Below are 20,542 nucleotides of genomic sequence, written 5' to 3'. Positions count from 1 at the left end.
GACGAGTCTGTTCACCCAATGTGAGTGGTGATATCCGCTTTGCTGATCTGCCTGTAGTTATGATGCTGCTGACAGTAGCGTGTCGGCTAAAAGCGATGGCGTGGCTGTTGGAACAATAAAGCCAAATAAGAGAAAGTTATCTTCCGACACCACAGTCTTCGTGACTGAGACCAGTAACACTGAAGACTCTGAGACTCACAGCAGTAATTTCTCCTTTCAGAGCATTATTGCTGCAGATGGAGTGAAGCCCAGAAGTAAGCACATTACTAAGGTACCAACAAAGTTTAATATTTTTCATTTGTATTAACTGTTTCTCTTTTGCAGCTTTTGGAAATGCATTTTCTAGTTTTGTTGCTTTTTGTTTAGTTTTTTCTTGTAGGCTTTTACCTTTGGTTTAAAAGGAAAGATGTTGTAGTGTGTGACCTTAATGCTGCAGTTTGCATTTCATTACCATCATTTGCTTATCCTGGAAAATCTCCAGGGTGTAGGAGGTGTGCTGTTCCAGAGTTCTTTCTTCAGCTTCTGGGCAGTTGTCGCTCGGTGGCGATCTGTGGTCCTGTTTCTCTGCTCTTCTTGTAGTAGCTCCTATCAGAGCTTCATCCTCCCGCCAACGATAATAAGATGCCAAGAATTACCCAGCATACAACACAGCCTATGTTGGGCTAAGTCCATCTGCTCGGCGCAGTTAGAGTGAGGATAAAGTTCTTCAGACCCATCCGGCTGTGAATGTAACCTAAGGGCTTAAGATGAAATGTAGAGCTTACTGCCATCCTGAGTGGCTCCAGTCTGCTGGGTGCAGACCGATAGCTGGCAGCACCCTGGAGTATGTATAAATCAGATAATGTTGGAAGTAACCTGCAATATAGTGGCAGGCAGCACCCTGCCATAGAGTAGGATTTCTCATCGTATTTTATTTCCTGACACATTAATGGAGATTGTCTTTTAACAGGCAGAAGAACAACACTGACCATACATTTTTCTGGGTTTGTCTTTAAAATGACGTACACATTAGGAATGGCATTTTGTTCTGCTGGAATAATAACACAAGTTATCTTGCACTCTGCTATGATTTTGCATAGATTGTTGGTTGCAATGCATTCCTTTTTTTTTTTAATTATTTTTATTATCAGCACATAATGAGAAGTCAAACACAAACAGTACAACTATACCAACATTATCTATACATAGAGCTATACAGAAAGGCATGAAAATAGAAACTAAAAAAAAAAAAAATTAAAAAGTATACAAGAAAATTCATACAGTAGGAAGAAAAGAAGATAATGTCCCTGCAAAGAAAAATTTTACAGAAAGTTGCCCCAAATTTTCTCAAATTTAAGAAGAGAACTGGTACCCCTTATTCGAGCTAACCCAGCTTCCATATTGTGGATTTCATTAACCAAAAACCACCATTGCATAATCTGTGGTGGATGTGGCGATATCCAAGCCCTAGCTACTATAAGTTTAGCACAGGATAGCAAAATAGTGACTAAAGCTTTTAGGGGTAAGGTAGTACCGTGTATATCTAAAAGTATGGCAGAGGCTGACAGTACCGGTGGTCTTGCCAATTTAAATTTCAAGGCTTTATCCAAATTGTGCCAGAAGTCTTTCAGTTGAGGGCATGAAAATAGCATATGTTCTATATTTGCACCCATAGTATCACATTTAGGACATTTGGTACGATCTGTATATAGTGGATTTGAAGACCATTTAAGAATCACTTCCGGGGTGTGATATAATAAACAAGAAGTTTTGAACTGTTGCAACCGAAGGCTAGCTGAGTGAACCAGCCTATTTATATTAGAGAGGGAGTGTGAGATCTGATCCGGATAGACTGTCATACCAAGTTTAGAGCTCCATTTCTCCGCTAGTTTGGAGCAATCTTGTTTTACAGAAGAGTTTAGACAGTTATAGCCAGTGCTTATTACTGATTTAATTTTAGATGAGTAGAGGCAATCCCAAATATCGGATTCTGAGATAGTTAAGATTTTCATACGACGTATCAAAAAGTCGTGGATCTGAATATATTTAAACCTCATAGACTCTGTCAGATGGTACAGATGTTTTAATGTCTCAAAATCTAAAAAGCCATTAGTACCATACAAGTCCCCTAAGGTTGATATACCCTGTATTGCCCAAACACTAGCCCTGCTGTCATTAAATATCCCCGGAAGTCCTGGGTTGTCCTATAGCCTTAATTTTGAATGATAGAAGGAAGTTTTACAAAAGGACATCATACCAAACCAAATCTTAGCAATGTCTCGGGCTGTCTTAAATTTCACTCGTTTGTAAAAATTTGGGTTGTTCAATCTGAGCAGAAACATTCTTGCATCTGATTTCAACATTATAGTATGAAAGAAAAAATTATTAAGCTCGGGATTAAGTAAGGAACGAAGACGTCTTATAAAAGTTGCCCAAAAGTAAAGTTTAAAGTCTGGGAAGCAAAGGCCTCCCATATCAGTAGATCCTTTTAGTGAAGATAAGCTTTTTCGAACTTTCCTGTAACCCCAGATAAAGCTGCTAAATATTCCGTCTAGCTTTTAAAAAAAAATATTGTTCAGTGCCAAAGGAATAGAACGGAAGAAATAAAGAAATTTCGGCAGGATTTCCATCTTAATTAAGTTAATTCTACTTATAATATTTAATGGTAGTTTATGCCATTTTTTAAGAAGCTGCTTAGTTGATTTGACCAGCACATCATAGTTAATGGGAATTATATCGCTAATCTTGGATGAAATGTTAACCCCACTATCTGAGTTTTGTTCGCATTTAGTTTATAGCCAGATACATTGCCAAATTTTTCCGCTTCAATCATTATACCCTCTAGTGCTGTTGTAACATTTGATGAGTATACCGCTATGTCGTCCGCGTAAGCGGTAATTTTCAAACAGTGGGGTCCGGAGCTAAATGGGATTATCTTGGGCTGAGCCAGGAGCGCAGCTAGGAATGGCTCCATAGAAATCGAAAAAAGCAGAGGGGATAAGTTGCAATGCATTTCATGTTTCATTCAAACGTGCTTTCTACAGGGCACATACATGATTTGCTGCTGTAAAGAAATAATGCTCCTCTGTACTGTGGCAGACTCCGAAATATTGAAAAACTTCTTGATTTCTCTTTCAGCATTTCATAGTAAAACCTTTCAATTTTTGACTCAATCATTTGGCAGAAACATAACTTAGTACCATTAAAATAGTTGTGATGGGGAACATTCATGTGGGGTTAGGACTGGCTCGACCAGAGTGATTGCTGACTTGGAGGAGAATGGAGTTGACCACCTTGCCTGGTCCGGTGTGAAACCAAGCCAGCGATGCTTTGCTGCAGGCTCATTTGCCCTGATAGCTGGTCAACAGTTTGAGGAGGAGGAGGTGAAGAGCTGGCTAAGTGTGCCATGAGGCTGGCAGTTCAGTACATCCCTGAGAAGTGAGCTTTGATCGATGTATTGTTCCTCTTATACCACGTGCAATTCATCCTCTCCAAATCCTCAAGAATTCCTGGGTGTGAAGGGCGGCTGATTCTGATTGGGTGCTTGATAGTGCTTGATAGTTTTCCAGAAACTCATGTTCTTGATTGTTCATGTTTGTCAGTAGTTAATGAAACACACCCAGGCGTTTTATCTCTTCAGTTGACAGAAGCTACAATAAATGTTTCTTTGTCATTGCAAAAAAATATGAATGGCCAACGAGCCTCTGTAGGACAAAGAATGGAAGGGCTGGGGAACTGTCAGTCATCTCACTGCTAAGCAGAGCAGTGTCATGCTTCACCCTCACTCAGGCCTCTGATTTTTACCAACATCCCTTAGAAGACTGGGACTTCAGAGACCATCCTTTTAATGAGAAAAACAAAACTGCAAGTCCCATAAGCAATAGTGGTGGAAGGTGTCACACATGACCTGGGACAACATCCAATTCAGCACATCCAGTTCCATTTTTTAAGTATTTGACACAAGTCACCAGAATACTAAAACTGTGTCTTTTATTTTCAAGGTTAATTAAGTAATGGTCACCAGCTTGGAAGCTCTGTTCATTCTTCAGTATTTGTCATTGATCTCCACGTGTTGCTGGTTTGGGTCTGCCCCTGCATCGATCCCGATAACTCACACAGGTAAGGAGCTTGTAGCAGCAGCATGATAACCCCATACTCGTTTGTATGAAGTGCGCTCCGAGGCAGGTAACGGATCATTTTTGTGAAACGAGCAAGCGCCAATATTTACTGTGCGACTGAACCTCCGGAATAGTATACTGTGAGTTGATTTTATTTATTTATTTTGCGATTTCTAAAGCGCCTGGTGACCCGTAGGCATCCCCGCGCTGTAAATCTGTGAAGACCAGGGGAGGGGGGAGAGGAAATGAGCTATTTGGGAAACAGGAGGGTTTTGAGTTTTTTTCGGAATAAGGCGTGAGAGGGTTCCAGACGTAGACTGCGTGGGAGTGCGTTCCATCCTGTGGAAGCTCTGACCGAAAAGCGACGACCACCGGTGCGAGCCTTCCTGAATTTTGGTACAGTGGCAAGATGTTCGGCGTCGGAACGAAGGGGTCTGAGGGCTTTATATGGAGTAACCATGTCTCTCAGAGCGGCTGGACCAACACCATTGATGAGCTTATGGGTGGTGCACAGGGCTTTAAACTCTACTCTCTGGCGGACAGGGAGCCAGTGTAGGGCTTTGAGGGCAGGCTTGGCTGAAGCTCTGGGTGGGAGGTTCATAATGAGCCTGGCCACCGCATTTTGGGTGCGTTGGAGTTTGGCCAGGGTGGATTCTGGTGCCCCAAGATATATGGCGTTGCTGTAGTCGAGCCGGGCTAAGATAAGTCCCTGGACCAGTAATTTTCTGGATAGAGGGGGGAGAAGAGGGAGAATCTTGCGCACGGATCGCAGGAGACCAAAGCAGGTGCCTGCTGTTTTAGCAGCCTGAGTCTTCATTGTGAGGTCAGGTTCCAACCATATTCCTAGTGTTTTGATCTCTTTTTTTGGTGAGGGAATTTCACCAAAGGTGTCCGGCCAAACTGATGGTGGGATGGACGTCCATTTGTTTCCCAGGAGCATGATCTCAGTTTTTGCACCATTCAGCTTCAGGGCGGAATCACACATCCAGGTGTGGATGTCCTGGAGACAGTTCAGCAGGCTGTCTGGGTGGTTATCCAGGTGAGATAAGGAGACGACTAGTTGAGTGTCGTCTGCATAGTTTATTATTTTTATCCCGTAGGGGGCCACTACATCTTCCAGGGGGGCCATGTATACATTAAACAGGGTGGGGCTGAGCGATGACCCCTGGGGAACTCCGTTCTTGAGTGATAGTGGTTCAGAGCGTGAGTTGCCGTCCCACACCTGAAAGGAGCGGTTGGATAGAAAGGATTCGATCCATGCTCGCGCCGTTCCCACAATTCCTGCCTTGGCCAAGCTGTGTAAAAGGACACGGTGATCCACCGTATCGAAGGCGGCACTGAGGTCCAGGAGGATCACTGTCACTGATCCTCCTGAGTCCAGGATACACCGTGCCTCCTCGATGACGGAGAGGAGAGCAGTGTCGGTGCCATGGCCGGGACGGAATCCTGTTTGGGATTGACGCAACAGATTGTTTGTCTCAAGGAATTGAGACAGTTGCGAGTTCACTAGCTTTTCCGCCATCTTGCTGATACATGGGAGCAGCGAAATAGGTCTGTAATTGGCCATGTCGTCCGGGTTGAGATGGGGCTTTTTCAGCAGGGCCTTAACGACTGCGTTCTTCCAGTTGGGGGGCACCGTTCCTTGGGAGAGAGATGTGTTGATAAGGTCCGTGATGGTGGGGGCTATGTTGGGGGACACAGTTTTTAGGAATCTAACCGAGGCTGGGTCAAGGGGAGAACCGCTTTTCATTTTATCCAGCGTGGAGGTTACCTCTGTGAGGGAGACTGCTCTAAAAGTGTCCAACTGTGGGCTGTTGTTGCAGGCCACTATGTCCGTGGGGGTAGGTGGACTGATGGTTGGGAGGGAGTCAAGTATCCGCAGGATTTTAGAGTCGAAGTAGTTGGCCAGATCCTTGCTTCTGTCTGGAGGGGGGGAGTGAGGGGAAGGTGCTATTGGAATGTTTAGTAGTTCTTTGACTATCAGGTATGATTCTTTTGAGGAGTTTGTCGCGGTTTTTTTTCTGTTGTCATAGAATGCAGCTTTGGCTAGCTTTAAGGCTGCTTTGTAGCGTCTCACCGCGCTATGGTACATGTCTTTGTTGCTATGGAGCCAATCTTTTCTCCACAATCTCTCGGCCTTTTTACACTCTTTACGGAGCGCTCTGAGTTCGGAGTTATACCATGGAGCATGGTCCTTAGTCCTATGTTTGTTCTCCCGATTTTTGATAGGAATGATGCTGTAGAGGGAAGAGGAGATCCAGTCTCTGAACTGAGTATCAGCAATGGAGGGGTCAGCTGTGAGACTGGGGGTAGTGGCGTCCAGAGCAATGGCCCAGTTTTCCACCGAGAGTCTGGCCCAGGCTCTGTCCTTGGTGCAAGTTGTGGGTTTTTGGGGTTTCTTGAAAGACCCAGGAAGATGGGCCAAGACAAGGAAATGATCCGTCCATGGGAGGGGGAGGGACTTAGTGAACTGAAGGGAAGGAATGTTCGAGAACACAGGGTCGAGCAGGTGTCCTTTCGAGTGCGTGGCTCCTGAATTGACAAGGGAGAGGCCAAGGGCTCCCAGGTCACAGATTAAATCAGAAGCCCCTGTATCTAGTGTATCATCAAAATGTATGTTGAGGTCTCCTGTAATCAGGAAGTTAGATGTTAAATGGGCCAGGGATGAAACGGTTTCCAGGAAAGCGGCAGAGAAGGGGCCGAAATGCCCTGGGGGCCGATAAACCAGGAGGCCTGACAGGGAGTTGGTCGGGGAAAGCAGTAGCGTAAAGAGGCAGCTCTCCGACTCCTGGCTCTGAATATCGCTGGATCGACAGGTGAAGTAGTCACGATAAATAATGGCTAATCCCCCTCCTCGACCAAGAGGGCGGGGTTGGGACATGATCAAAAAGCCCGGGGGTAAGGCCAAGACTATGTCGGAGTTAGAATGTCCAGTGATCCAAGTTTCGGTTAGGAAGAGTATGTCCAGATCGAGATCGACGATCAGATGGTTGATGAGTAGGGCGTGCTTGGGGAGCGATCTACAGTTGAGTGTCGCTATTTTGAGGCCTGGGAGTTGGACAGCCCGACTGGGAAGGAGTAGGTTCCCTGGTTTACAGATATTACATCTAGTGAAAGGTACATTGGGGTCGTACATTACATGGCAGGTGCTGTTCCTGGTGGGTCTGAGGCTGAGAAGATCTCAACGAGAGTAGCTTATCCTTGTGGCGGTAGGGTCCGGCATAGAGACTGGCCCTAGGCCCGGTCGTATATGAAGAATGTGTATACTGGACTGTCATTTTCCTCATCATCTCTTATGATATGTAAAATAAAACACAACACACCTAAGGCCAACAAATCTATCATAAATTTAATGCAAAAATAGAAAAAGTCCAAGCAAACTAACAAGTGACAAGTGTCTTTGCAATGGACGAGAGCATCCACCCTAAAGCAAGGTGGAGTATTTAATGCTAATGATTCACAATGTATTTTTATGCACTTTCCTCCTAATACTAGTCAACCAAACATGAACACGTGATAAAAACAGTTACTGAAACAACACTAATGAGTAGGAGGCAGGATCTTCTCTCGAGAGGAAGGTGAGTCTGTGAGGTGCAGATAAAAGATACACAGACAAGCTGCAGAATTCACTGTTTCTGGACATAACACTTCTGTTTGTCAATATTCAATTTACTACAATAGAATCATATAACTTTGCAGGCACATTAAGGCGAACAGACTATTGTAATTTAGTAATGTAATATATCCATGCACATTGTGGCGTTCATGTGTAACCAATTATCGGTATTAAAGAAACCAGTATATCCAGTTATGCTTTCTCAAGTCTTCTTCCTAGAGGCCACCACTGCTGCTATCCAGCTGTATTCAGCAGTGTCTCCTGTGACCTGGAATCCTGAATTTAATCAATACCAAATGTTGGCAATGCTTCTAGCCAACTCCGGTCACTGGTGCCATTCGTAACCCCACCACCCATGGGCCTGTTATTCTTTTAGCCAGCTCCAGTCAGTAGTGGCCCCTTGGACCTGAATGTACGCCTACTAGCCAGCTCCTGTTAGTACTTCCCCCTGGGACCTGTTATAATTCTAGCCAACTTGAGTCATTAGTAGCACCTTGGGACTAGTGATCATACTAACCAGCTTCAGTCAGTATGGGCCCCCTGAGACCTATTATCCTGCTAAGTAACTTCAGTCAGTAGTGACCCCTGTACCTTAAATCCTGCTAATATTCAAAACCAGAGGTCAACTCTACTACCAACCAGTTCGAATCAATATTGACATGTATTGTTACCCTGCTTGTAATAAATACCAGAGGCCAGCGTTGTTGCTAGCCAGCTCCAGTCACCAGTGCCCATCACATATTATCTTCAATAGGATCAATGCCCAGGGCCTGTGCAGCTGCTAACCTGCCCTAGTAAGTAGAGACCTCCCAGACCTGTTATTCTCCATATAATCAGCAAGGCTTCGGCCCTAATAACACTCACCCCACATCCTTATGGTATATTAGCAATGTAATTTATTTACTTACATCATACTGTAGGTACCGCACTATATCACACGATCCCAAAAACAAAGAAATTTGCCTAACCGTTCAGCACTCCACCTTGTCAAAAATGACCAAATCACACCAAGCACTATAGCCTGCCACATCTCATGGCACACTGAGCCACAACATGACAAGATACCACGACAGGGATTTGGGGCCATTAATCCTCTGTTCGAGGCATGTGTGCTGTAGATGCACAAGCTTTGCATACTCCTGCCATCTTGTGTTGGGTTCCGGATGTTTGCAAGTTGTTTCATTGTTACCCCTAGATTTATATTGTGGCGTAAAAATTACCTGCACCACTCCTTTTTGATCTGGGTTATTTAATTTAATTTGTTGCAGGCTATTTTCACCTTGAGCATGCTCAATTAACCTTCCATTATGATTACTAACAGTTTGAGACCATGATTGTCGATGTTTATGTAACTGCTTCGTTTCGGTTCCCAGATCTTGTGGTAATTTAATGTCCTTCTAGGTTTTTAACAAATCTCTATTCGTTTCATCCCCTCTGATACTCTCTCTCTTTGCTCTATTTGTTTCCAATTGTGATGGCTTATTTTCCACCTGTTTATTACTTTCCTCCACTTGCAGCATTTCTAAGGACTGAACTTTCCCATGCTCTATCATTTTTATACTATCGGCTTGATTGTTTAGGCATTTATTTTTTATAACTGTTTGTATCTCCGATAGATCCTTATTAAATAGAGGGTAAAATGGTTTTGTTGGAGACATTTGTTTACCCTCACCTTCACAATGTGATATTTGTTCATGGTTGTTTCTAGTGTTCAATCTCACTATATCTGATACATTTGTATTTTTCATACTTTTAGAAGCTTTATTTCTTGCTTTCCGTAGTTTTTTCCTCTGTCTTTTGGATATATGAACTTCTGGAGCTGCGTCTGTCATTGTTGATTGTGTCGAGCATAGGTTTATCACTTCTTGATCTTTTGTTTTATCATCTATTTTTTCTTTAACAACAACAGTATTGTCTTTACATTTTATTGTATCTTTATTGTATCATCAGTCGGTCTTGATGGGTTGAATTCCCACATTAGGAAAATTCCCTTTTACCTTGTCATTTATTGTTTTTAAAATATCCGGAATGGTAGCTAGTTTGTTAATTAGTGGGGCACAGCTACACTCTGCATACGTAGATATTGGCTGAGATTGTGCCCTTACTATTAGATTATTTTGTGTTGTTATCTTCTGCTCAGTTCCGGAAACAGAGGATGCCGTAGCACTCAAGAGATCTATTTGGACCTCCTTTTTGTTGGACTGATATGTTAAAGCTTCCAGAGTTAATTGCGAGGTTTTGAAGAATAAATCCCAAATTGCTCCTGCGTTCCCACTTCCTGGTACCTGAGTACCTGGGTTATGGTGTTGCCCATTTATGAATGATAGGTCCTTATACTCCTCTTTTTGTTGTCCTTGAAAATCATGTCCCTCATCACAAGAATTAATGAATTGTGGACTACTATTCAAAACGTCTTTTTGATATGGAGTACTCCAACGCTGCAGAGTTTCTGGGTTGCTGTTGTATTCGTCCTTATTAATTTAAGATCCGTTATTTTGATTAAATTTCGGCTGCTCCTGTTTTTTAACTGAATTTATTTTAGACAGAGTAACATCCGATTTCAGGGGGGTATTGGCTTCCCTTATGATTTTTACCCCACCATTTAGTTCATTTGGAGCTTCTTGTTATGGTTGATTTATTTGGCCCAAATGAGATGGTTCCCCTATACCGTTAGCTTTTCTGATTTTTACTTGCACTTTATTGGCATTGGCTGCCTAGTTGGTAGTAATTGCTGAGTATCTCACATTGTTAGATTTGTGCATTTTGCGTCCTCTTCTTGTGAACGAACAATAAGTGGAATAGTTGACATCTCTAGGTCCGTTATTTGACCCCAATGGTTGACTTAGTCCTTAGTTGAATTTGACATTTGTTCGACTTCAGCTTCAGACTCAGGGTGGCCTGGTTCACTTACTCCTTGCTTAGGGGATATAATATTTGTTCTACTCAGTGGTTTAATTGGAGTTTGAAGATCACATTGGTTAGTTATCAATGTTGGATCTTTCATAAAATCAAACTTTGACGGCGACTTTCCCAGTTTCCCAAATGTATGGACCTTAGATGATTTAAAGGACTATATGTCACCTGCTATTTTATTTTAAACGTATCTAATATTAGTATTTGTTGTATTTTTCTTTTCCTTTTGATAGGAGGGAAAGGTGGCCGCTCCTTTCCTGACCTCATAATACGCCCTCTAAGGTGAAGAAGTCTTGCTTCTTTCAGAGACTCAAACGGGCCAGTGACAAGACCAAACAGTGCTTTGATTGGACAAAAACACCTCCAAACACCTCCAAGGGAAAACATCCCCAAAGCACACCTCAGTACAGAATCCGCCGGTGCTGCTGGTTACTTAGTTAATTAACTAATTAATTAATCAATTGATTAATTGCCGGGCTCCGGGTAGGGCTGTAGTCTAGGCATGCATAGTAATTCAGGGGTGCTTTAACAGGGTCAAAGTCTGTTGTCACTTTCCCCTTTGTATAATTTCTCAGATTTTGTATTACAGACTTATTACAGACCCCAATGGCTCAGCGGCCTACGGACCGATCAACCTTAACTACTCGACACATGCCACACACCACTTGCCACTTATCACTCACCACTCACTGTTCATTGCTTTTTCGTTGCTATTCATCGCCGTCAAGAGTACAAGGGAGAATGCTGGCAATCGTTCAGGAGCAAGAGCGGAATCCAGAGCCAGTCCCACTACAGACGGCAGATGTAGGCACTTCCCTCCACTCCTCTGCTCAGCTCTGCTCTGCTCAATGCTTGGTGTATACGTAAAATCAGGCGGCAGTTCCCTGAGTTCTGAGGAATGATTGAAGCGTGCGATGTCGGACCATAGATGCGTCCATTCCTCATCGGAAATAGGACGGTGAATTAAGTCTTTCCACATAGACATATACCGGGGGCGTGTGCAAAGCACTGTTTTAAGGAGGAAGCTATAGATAAATGAGATCACCCCTTTCATGTTAGCAGTCTTGGTGAGAAAGGCCTCAAATTTTGTGAGAGGTCGAAGAGCAGCCTTCCGTATCTGAGGTGTGAGGGCCCAGTGCATTAATTGGATATACTGATATCTTTCCGTGTTCTTCAATTCAAAGACTCTTTGACATTGATCAAAAGTAAGGGGATCAAAATTGTGTAACAAATGTATTAGAGCTAAGCCGCCTCCCCTTCTTCCTGCATCAAAGGGCCCTCATGTTGGGCCGGGGGTTGAAATGGATTGGAGTGATTGGGGATGGAAAAGAAGTCCACCTGTTGTTGCCCGAAATTGAGTCCCATACTTTAAGATTGGTGCGTGTGGGGCAGCTAAGGTCACCCTGGCAGCCTCCTGGAAGAGAAGGGAGGCTCCAACTATTTCCCTATGGCACTCTCGTCTTTGGAGACTGCTTAGCCTAGAACGTATGGCTGATATTTTCAGGGATAATTATAAGAATTTCTAATTTAAATGGGTCCCCTTGTCTCCTTCCTCTCCCGGGGCCGTCTGTCAGCGGTGTGTCCCTCCACCATTAGAGCCCGCCATCTCTTCCAGTTTTGATCACAATTCCAGTGTCGACCAACCTCTCGTTAGTATGAACACGCCGCCACGTCGGGTGGGGTTTGTTGTGTGTTTTTTTCTTTGTTCCTTGTTAGATTCATAATTACTTATCCCATGTTAGGATGAGTTTGTCCACGCTTTTTGGCTATTCCGCATACAACACCTCGGTGGAGCAACCTGGAGAAATTACTGTTACAGAAGGCCGTTGAGTTTTCTTTAGACCTATCTGCTGGCTTAGCAAAGTTGCATGATCTTCTTATTTTCTTTTTTATCTCTCTCTCTCAGCTCCGGGGCACTTAGAAGCTGTATCTTTCATTTGGTTTATCTAATAAGAGGAGGAGCTGGTTTATATTGATCAATGCACTTTGTCCACCTGTTGAGGCTTTCTGATCCATGCGTGGGACCAAGTGAGGAAGTCATTTTTGCCTGTGGACTGTGGAAAAAAATTATTAATAAACACATTTTTGACAAAAATCAGGTGGCATGCCAAGGCTCCTCTGTGCGCCTGGGTGCCCTGCAGCAGCCGCCGCACGAGCAGCACCAGCAGCGCCTTAGCACCGCGGTGCTGGCAGCGGCCGTTCCTGCCCCCACAGCAGATCCGTAGAACTTAAAGCGCCCGTATAACAGGACGCGGGTGAAGCGGGAACCGGTCACAAAACAAACCCTGGCAGTCGTCCCAGGCTCCGCTCTGCTTGCTCGTCAACTCCTCCTCAGCTCGGCCCCTTGGCTCTAATCGATATGCTCTGCACTCAACGCCGAATCACAGGCTGACAACAACTGTGAACACTAACAGAGGAAAGAATTGTGTGTTTTCCCCAGTTAGTTAAAAAAACAGCATAAGTCTTGGCTGCTTCTGCTGCACCCAGAGTCTTATGCGTCTTTTGAGTCTAATTTTTCTGTCTGGAAAAAGATTGTGTCCTGGTTTTCTGCACCCAACTGATAATCAGGTGGAATAAAATGAACACATGAAAGTACGCCTTAATTTAATTGCCCTTGATTCACACTCTGGACCATAGTTGAGGGATAGGTCTAGGCATAGTCCTCGCAGCACACAATAGATTTGCGTGCGGCAGAGGCCAGAGCTCAAAAGTCAGGAAACCAGATACAAGTAGGTGGTAACTCAGGGCAGGGGAAAACGCCTAAATTAATTAATAGCATATATTTTATTAATATCTGTTTGCTGCCAGTCCATATGACTTTAATATCTGCCTTTGGGATTCTATGTTGCAACTCCTTAGGGTACATGTATCCTTTGTGAGCTTAATAAAATGCTGAAAATTCTACAAATCCTCACTCCTACATCCAAGTACTCTCGGGCTACCATTCTACACTCTGCTCTGTCTGAAGAAGAGCTCAACACTTTCAAAATTCTGCATTGATTTGGCTTGTAAATTATATTTTTGGAAATGTACATGTATTAACTATTTAATTTTAATACTATAGGTGATTGAAATACGGACGAAGAAAGCAAGATTTAGCACTAAGCAACTGAATGTCAGTGCCAAAAGAAGGTTTATTTTGAAAAACTGAAGGACATCCAGCATTCTACGTTTAAACAATTTCCAAAAATCTAAGTGTGGCGAGGAAAGTACTACACCTGTAAGTGAAGTCTCTAATTTTGCATTTCATTAACCCAGAGCAAAGCCATATCTGTGCACACAGCATCAGAAATAATGTAGAAAGACCACTTCAGCATCCTCATCTGAAATATTATCAGAAAGACAAATTGCCTCAGCATGACAGAATAACGTTCATCTAAAGCATCATGTAATTCCAGAGAGGAAGCACACACTGAATAAAAGAAAGTTACAACTAAAGGTTTCATCTGGATACCATCAAAGAAAAGACGCTGAAAGAAGACTCCGAAGCTGACACGTTAACAACCAAAAGATTTGAAAATCACCTTTGTTCAACAACCGTTTTTAACCAGTTACGCAAGTTTGAGACTATCTGCTTCGGGATATAACACCTCGACCCACTCTGCTCACTCTTGCGAAGACCTTAAAAATGCACCACTTTATTGTGTTAATGGCCATCTCAGATTGTTTCTTTTTTATTGTGTACTGTTCTGTAATTCTATGTAAATCGCCTCAACATTATCTGTTGTGCAGGAGTGATATGTAAAACTGTTAAATATAAAAATGGATTAAAGGATCACCATTGCGCTATAGCTAATGTAAATAAATCCTCATCTTCAGAACTACAAACCTTAACCTTACACCAAACTTAGAAAGGGTAGAAGGAACTGATGTTCAACGACTAATGATCCACAATAGTACTGTGCACGTTCTAACTCCCTCAGTTACTGCCATTACGTCAGTGCAAAAAGGAACTTATCAATTTAATCATTAAATATCAGACTAACACTGTATTGCTGCATTGCTAAGAACCTATACAAATAGATTTGAGAAAAACTTCAGTCACAAATTAAGTTGCTGCCGGAGAGGCTATTACCTAAAGACTATTATCTGCTAGAAAAATTTCAACAGGTATTACAGGGCTGCTTCCAGAAATAGTTTGCTCAATTCAAGTGTTGAGAAGATTACACACAATTTTTAGAGATAAGTGCTGAACATTATCTAACTAGCCCGAAGTTGGGGAAAAAAGTTACCTGTGCCCAAAAAGATACAGCCATAAATCTTATCTCACAGAATTTGACAGAATGCACACAGGGGGAAACCACTCTCAGTGCAAAGTATGCCAAAAAAGTTTCAGGCGTAAATCTTATCTCACTGAGCATATGAGAATCCACACTGGGGAAAAACCTTTTCAGTGCTCAGAATGTCAGAAAAGGTTTAGTATCAAACCGAGTCTATATCGACATGCATTAACCCACTCTGTGGAAAAACCTTACCAGTGCGCTGAATGCCCAAAAAGTTTCAACCGAAAATCTTATTTAACTGAACATATGAGAATCCACTTTGGGGAAAACCCTTTTCAGTGCTCTGAATGCCAGAAAAGGTTTTGTAACAAACAGAGTCTATCTCGACATGCAATAACCCACTCTGTGGACAAACCGTATCAGTGCCTGGAATGCCAGAAATGTTTCAAAGACAAAAGCAATCTCACTCAGCATATAAGAATCCACACTGGGGAAAACCCTTATCAGTGCTCTGAATGCCAGAAATGTTTCAAAGACAAAAGCAGTCTCACTCAGCATACAAGATACCACTCTAAGGCTAAGGAAAAACGTTATCAGTGCTCTGAATGCCAGAAAAGGTTTTGTAACAAACAGAGTCTATCGCGACATGCAATAACCCACTCTGTGGACAAACCGTATCAGTGCCTGGAATGCCAGAAATGTTTCAAAGACAAAAGCAGTCTCACTCAGCATACAAGATACCACTCTAAGGCTAAGGAAAAACGTTATCAGTGCTCTGAATGCCAGAAATGTTTCAGTGATCAAAGCACTCTGACTCGGCATACAAGAACCCACACTGGGGAAAAGCCTCATCAGTGCACAGAATGCCAGAAATGTTTCATTGACAAAAACAGTCTCACTCTGCATATAAGAACCCACACTGGAGAGAAACCATATCAGTGCTCTGAATGCCAGAAATGTTTCAGTTGCAAAAGCAGACTCACTGAACATACAAGAATCCACACTGGGGAAAACCCTTATCAGTGCTCTGAATGCCCAAAACATTTCAAACTTAAATCACTTCTGACTGCACATGTGAGATTCCACACTGGGGAAAAACCTTATCAGTGCTCTGAATGCCAGAAATGTTTCAGTATAAAAGGTAGTCTCGCACGGCACATAAGAATCCACACCGGGGAAAACCGTTATCAGTGCACTGAATGCCACAAATGTTTCAGTCAAAAAGGCTGTCTCACTCTGCATACAAGAACCCACACTGGGGAAAAACCTTATCCATGCTCTGAATGTCAGAGATATTTCAAAAAGAAAAGCAGTCTCACTCAGCATATAATAACCCACACTGGGGAAAAACCTTATCAGTGCTCGGAATGCCACAAATGTTACAGTGATAAAGGCTGTCTCACTCGGCATATAAGAACTCACACTGGAGAGAAACCATATCAGTGCTCTGAATGCCAAAAATGTTTCAGTTTCAAAAACAGACTCACTGAACATACAAGAACCCACACTGGGGAAAAACCTTATCAGTGCTCCGAATGCCAGATATGTTTCAGTATTAAAAGCCATCTCACTAAGCATATAAGAACCCACACTGGAGAAAAACCATATCAGTGCTCCGAATGCCAGATATGTTTCAGTGTAAAAAGCCATCTCACTCAGCATATAAGAACCCACACTGGGGAAAAACCTTATCAGTGCTCTGAATGCCAAAAAGATTTCACACTTAAATCACTTCTAACTGCACATGTGAGATTCCACACTGGGGAAAAACCTTATCAGTGCTCCGAATGCCAAAAATGTTTTAGCCAAAAATGTAATCTCAATGACCATATGAGAATCCACACTGGGGAAAAGCCTTATCAGTGCTCCAAATGCCAAATATGTTTCCGCCAAAAATCTAGTCTCACTGAACATGTGAGAATCCACACTGGGGAAAAACCTTATCAGTGCTCCGAATGCCAAAAATGTTTCAGCCAAAAATCTCATCTCACTGAACATGTGAGAATCCACACTGGAGAAAAACATTATCAGTGTTCTAAATGTCAGAAAAGATTCAGAGGTAGAGATGGTTACATGCACCATAAGAAAACTCGCCATAAAAAATAATTCAGTGCTCCGAATGCCAGAAAAGCATCAATTTTAAACGCAATCCCACTCTACATGAGCAGACGCACACAGGGAAAAAACATTACCAACACTGTGAATGCCAGAAATTCCTATTTGATTGGCACAGCCTCACTAAACGACTCCATACTGATGAAAATCCTTATGAGTGCTCTGAATGCCAGAAAAGCTGCAGAGAAAAACACTTTCTCACCATGAGAAACTCCACACTGGAGAAAATCCTTATGCCATAAAAGCTTGTATCTGAAAGACAGTGTTATGCTTCATGAGAAATCCCACTCTGGGGAAATACCTTATGAGTGCTCGAAATGCAAGCAAAGTTTTGATTACAAAATACTTCTCACTTGTCATGAGCGAACTCACACGGGAGAAAAAAGCCTTATGTGTGTTCTGAATGTCAGATAAGGTTTAATCACAAATACAATGTCATTTCACATGAGAGAATTCACACTGGACTAAAGCCTAATACAGGAGGGGAAAGCCAGAAACATTTTACTGAGAAAGGAGATCTCACTACACATGAGGAATGCATCCACACCAGGTGAAAAGTAAGGCGTAGCTTGAGTTGCAGAAAAGCTTCTCACAAACTAATTTTACATGAGAGAGCACATATTGTAGTTGCAATAGGTTTAATCAAGAAACTCTTGCAGGATAACTGAGGCTGCTTTTTATTGCAACAAAATCCACAATTTGAGTATCTGAAAGTTACAAAACTCTCAAGGTCTTTACTTGACACAGAGAAGTGTTAGTACTTGCAAAAATCAACTAATTGCCCAAATAATTACAATATTAATGTCTTAAATTTACTCCACCCAAAAGGTTTCTACTCATCTTTGTTTCTTAACATATGACTGATATCTATATTTTCATCATAAGATTAAGCCTAGGCGGAGTTCCGCAATGAGGAACTCCGCAAAGTGACAAAAACACTCCGGCACTGTACGCGGAGTTCCGCGAGCAGCGGAGTGCGTAAGGGTCATGCCGTTTGTGGTGATTTTGATCTCCGGGTGTTTGTCCCGCCCTGCAAAAATAATCGCGAATGGCACCATGTGCAGCGCATGAGGTTGCAGCTGCTTCTACTCGATCTGCAGCTTTGTCAATGCGAACGGAAGGTTTCTTAACGCGATTGGCTGTGACCTGCCACGACCACTTGCATTGGGAAATCCAACCACCCGCTTTGAGAAATCTCGCCAGGAGGATGATTTTGCTCGCCAACTGGACCATGGCGAGTTAGAGCAAGGTGCTTGACGTTAAAGAGCACAAGCATGGGAAAAAACCTTGCTATGCTCCACGAAGCGGGGTTTTTAGAAACTCTGAAAGCTCCACAGAGTACGGAAAACTCCGCGAGCGGAGTTCACCACCCAAAATTAGATATTATACAACAGCAGGAAAACATAACAAACCAGTTACTTGCCTTCGGTAACGCTCTTTCTGGTGGATACTCCTTTACCTGCTGATTTCTCACCTTGTGAATATTCCCTACACGTCAGACTGGATCCTCAAACTTTAAAAAGTCCTGCTGCACGCAGCAGGAGACATTGTGCAGCTCAGTGTCGACGTCATTCTGCTCCAGAAGTGAGAAGTGGAGACCCATATAAGCACTTCTCAAGCGCACTGTGAACAAATACAGGGGTCTATAAGTTCATTATCTCACAGGTCTGTATCACATATGCAGGCCCTGGGCAGATATGAATTCTCCATTTTTATCATGATTGGAATTCAGATGAGGCCTTTTAATTTCCAAAAATTCTAATTGTACTCTCAGCAGCACGTGTATATATAAATCATGTAGTGATGACTGCACGGTGCTCAAGATGAAAGTGATATGATGATAAAACAGTCGGATCCACATTTTGTACATAGAAACCGGGCTGTAAATATCTTTTTGTCGAATACACGTTAAGCAAAGGCGATTGTTGGAAAACATCATTCTTATGAAATAGTTCCTGTATAGTCAATGTTTCGACCGTTCCAGTTAATTACCATGGTTTTAACAGGATGGTAGATCGCCGCCTCTCCCATATGCTTCTCACACTATATTCAATACAACCGAGTATCTCAGGGCAGCGTACCTGGGAGGAAGTCAAATTCAACTAAGCAGTTCCAGCGCCTGTTCATCGGACCAAACAACTGCAGCCAGTGAATCCTCGGCTCACTGTCAAACAAGTTCAAGTGTGACTCTTCCTGATGAGACCATCGTCATTGACTGTCTTGTCTATGAGAAGTTGCACCAGCCATCCTGTGATGGTGGGCCGGAAGACCTTCACCGCCAGGTGAAATGCTCGCAACTCCAACAGCTTGATGTGGAGTTGTGTCTCTGCCGGTGACAAGGAATTCCTAGTCTCTGTCTCCCATATGGCCTTCCCATCTCAGACGTGATACATCCGTCGCCACTGTTGAGTCTGGGTGGAATAGGGAGAGGGGTCTGCCACTGGCACAATCTAATTCACTGGAGAAAATGTTGGATACTGCCTACAATAGGGTGAGTCAGTGTCTGGAAGGACACAAAGAGGTTTTGCAGCTGCACCAGTTGTAGCAGCAGGTCACTCAGTGGCATGATGTCTTGGACGTTGCCTTTGTGTGCCATGGCCATGAAAGAACTTGGAGACCTGTTGGGTTTGCAGCAGGGTCTGGCGCTGGCAGTGTTGAAAAACCCTGCTGTAGCCAAAAGGGGATGAGATTTGTGATGAAATTGCGTGGCCGAGGCAGACAGACCCAAGGAATCTGTCTGGGGCCCAGTCCGCTTTCTTGCTTAAAAGGTGAGAGCCATTGAACAGCTTGTCCATTAACGATGCTTGGGTATCTTTAGAGAAGCATATAGACCTAATCCAGGCAATGCACCGAACTTCCACACTCATGCCAATTGCCTGACCCAAGCAGTAGGCTATATCCAAGTCACAACATAGTACTGACTGCTGCAACACATCTATCCTGAATAGCTTGTGTTCCCCGGCAGAGTTTGGGCCACTGTATCCCACAGTGGTACAAAAGGGGGTTGTGAAGGATGGAGCATCTGAACCAATCAAACACTCACACCCAGTCAACTGATCTGGGTTTAATCCATCACCGTTCTTTAGCCCACTCTGCCACCCCAGTTCAGACATAGCCATATTCAAATCAGTCTGACCCTGTGCCTCATGGGAACAGTCCAGCCCGAACTGCCAAGGTATGCCTTCCCTGGACCAGAAACAAGCTTCCGGGGACCGGTTTCTGGCATTTCACCGTCGTCGGCCCGGCTTGCTTGAATCCAGTGGCAAAGTGAGCAAGGGATTCACGTCTGAGCATACACTTATGGCGGCCAAAAAGTGGTAAAAAAGGGGGTGGTGATGGACGGAGCATCTGAACCAATCAAACACTCACACTCAGTCAAGAGATCTGGGTTTAATCCATCACCTTTCTTTAGCCCAAGCATCTGAACCAATCAAACACTCACACTGTATCCCACAGGGCATGATTATATTGGGGAGCATTGCCATTCAGACCCTCCAGGATATAGCGATGTACAAAACAAAATTGCCAGTTTTGTAACAAGTCTGCACTTTTCATAAAAATGCCAGTGAATGCTACCT

General features: G+C 43.2%; 1 protein-coding gene and 1 long non-coding RNA gene across 2 annotated transcripts; both read left to right on the top strand.

Moving 5' to 3' along the window:
* The first annotated feature begins 216 nt into the window (after positions 1-216).
* On the top strand, positions 217-13,812 carry LOC147737791 (uncharacterized). Its single transcript, XR_015299369.1, has 3 exons — positions 217-271; positions 3,981-4,098; positions 13,691-13,812. It is a non-coding gene; the product is annotated as an uncharacterized LOC147737791 (long non-coding RNA).
* Positions 13,813-15,196: 1,384 nt separating this feature from the next.
* LOC147737790 (uncharacterized) lies at positions 15,197-17,576 on the top strand. The gene is made up of 2 exons (XM_086924975.1): positions 15,197-15,208; positions 15,483-17,576. The coding sequence occupies exons 1-2, from the start codon at positions 15,197-15,199 to the stop codon at positions 16,953-16,955; spliced, it is 1,485 nt and encodes a 494-aa protein (XP_086781101.1). The 3' UTR covers positions 16,956-17,576.
* Positions 17,577-20,542: the final 2,966 nt, after the last annotated feature.

This window comes from Lissotriton vulgaris, chromosome 1_1 (genome assembly GCF_964263255.1).
Source record: "Lissotriton vulgaris chromosome 1_1, aLisVul1.2, whole genome shotgun sequence".
In the NCBI taxonomy this organism is placed as follows: domain Eukaryota; kingdom Metazoa; phylum Chordata; class Amphibia; order Caudata; family Salamandridae; genus Lissotriton; species Lissotriton vulgaris.
Note: the sequence above shows the minus strand (reverse complement) of the source record. Positions and strands in the feature narration are given on the sequence as shown.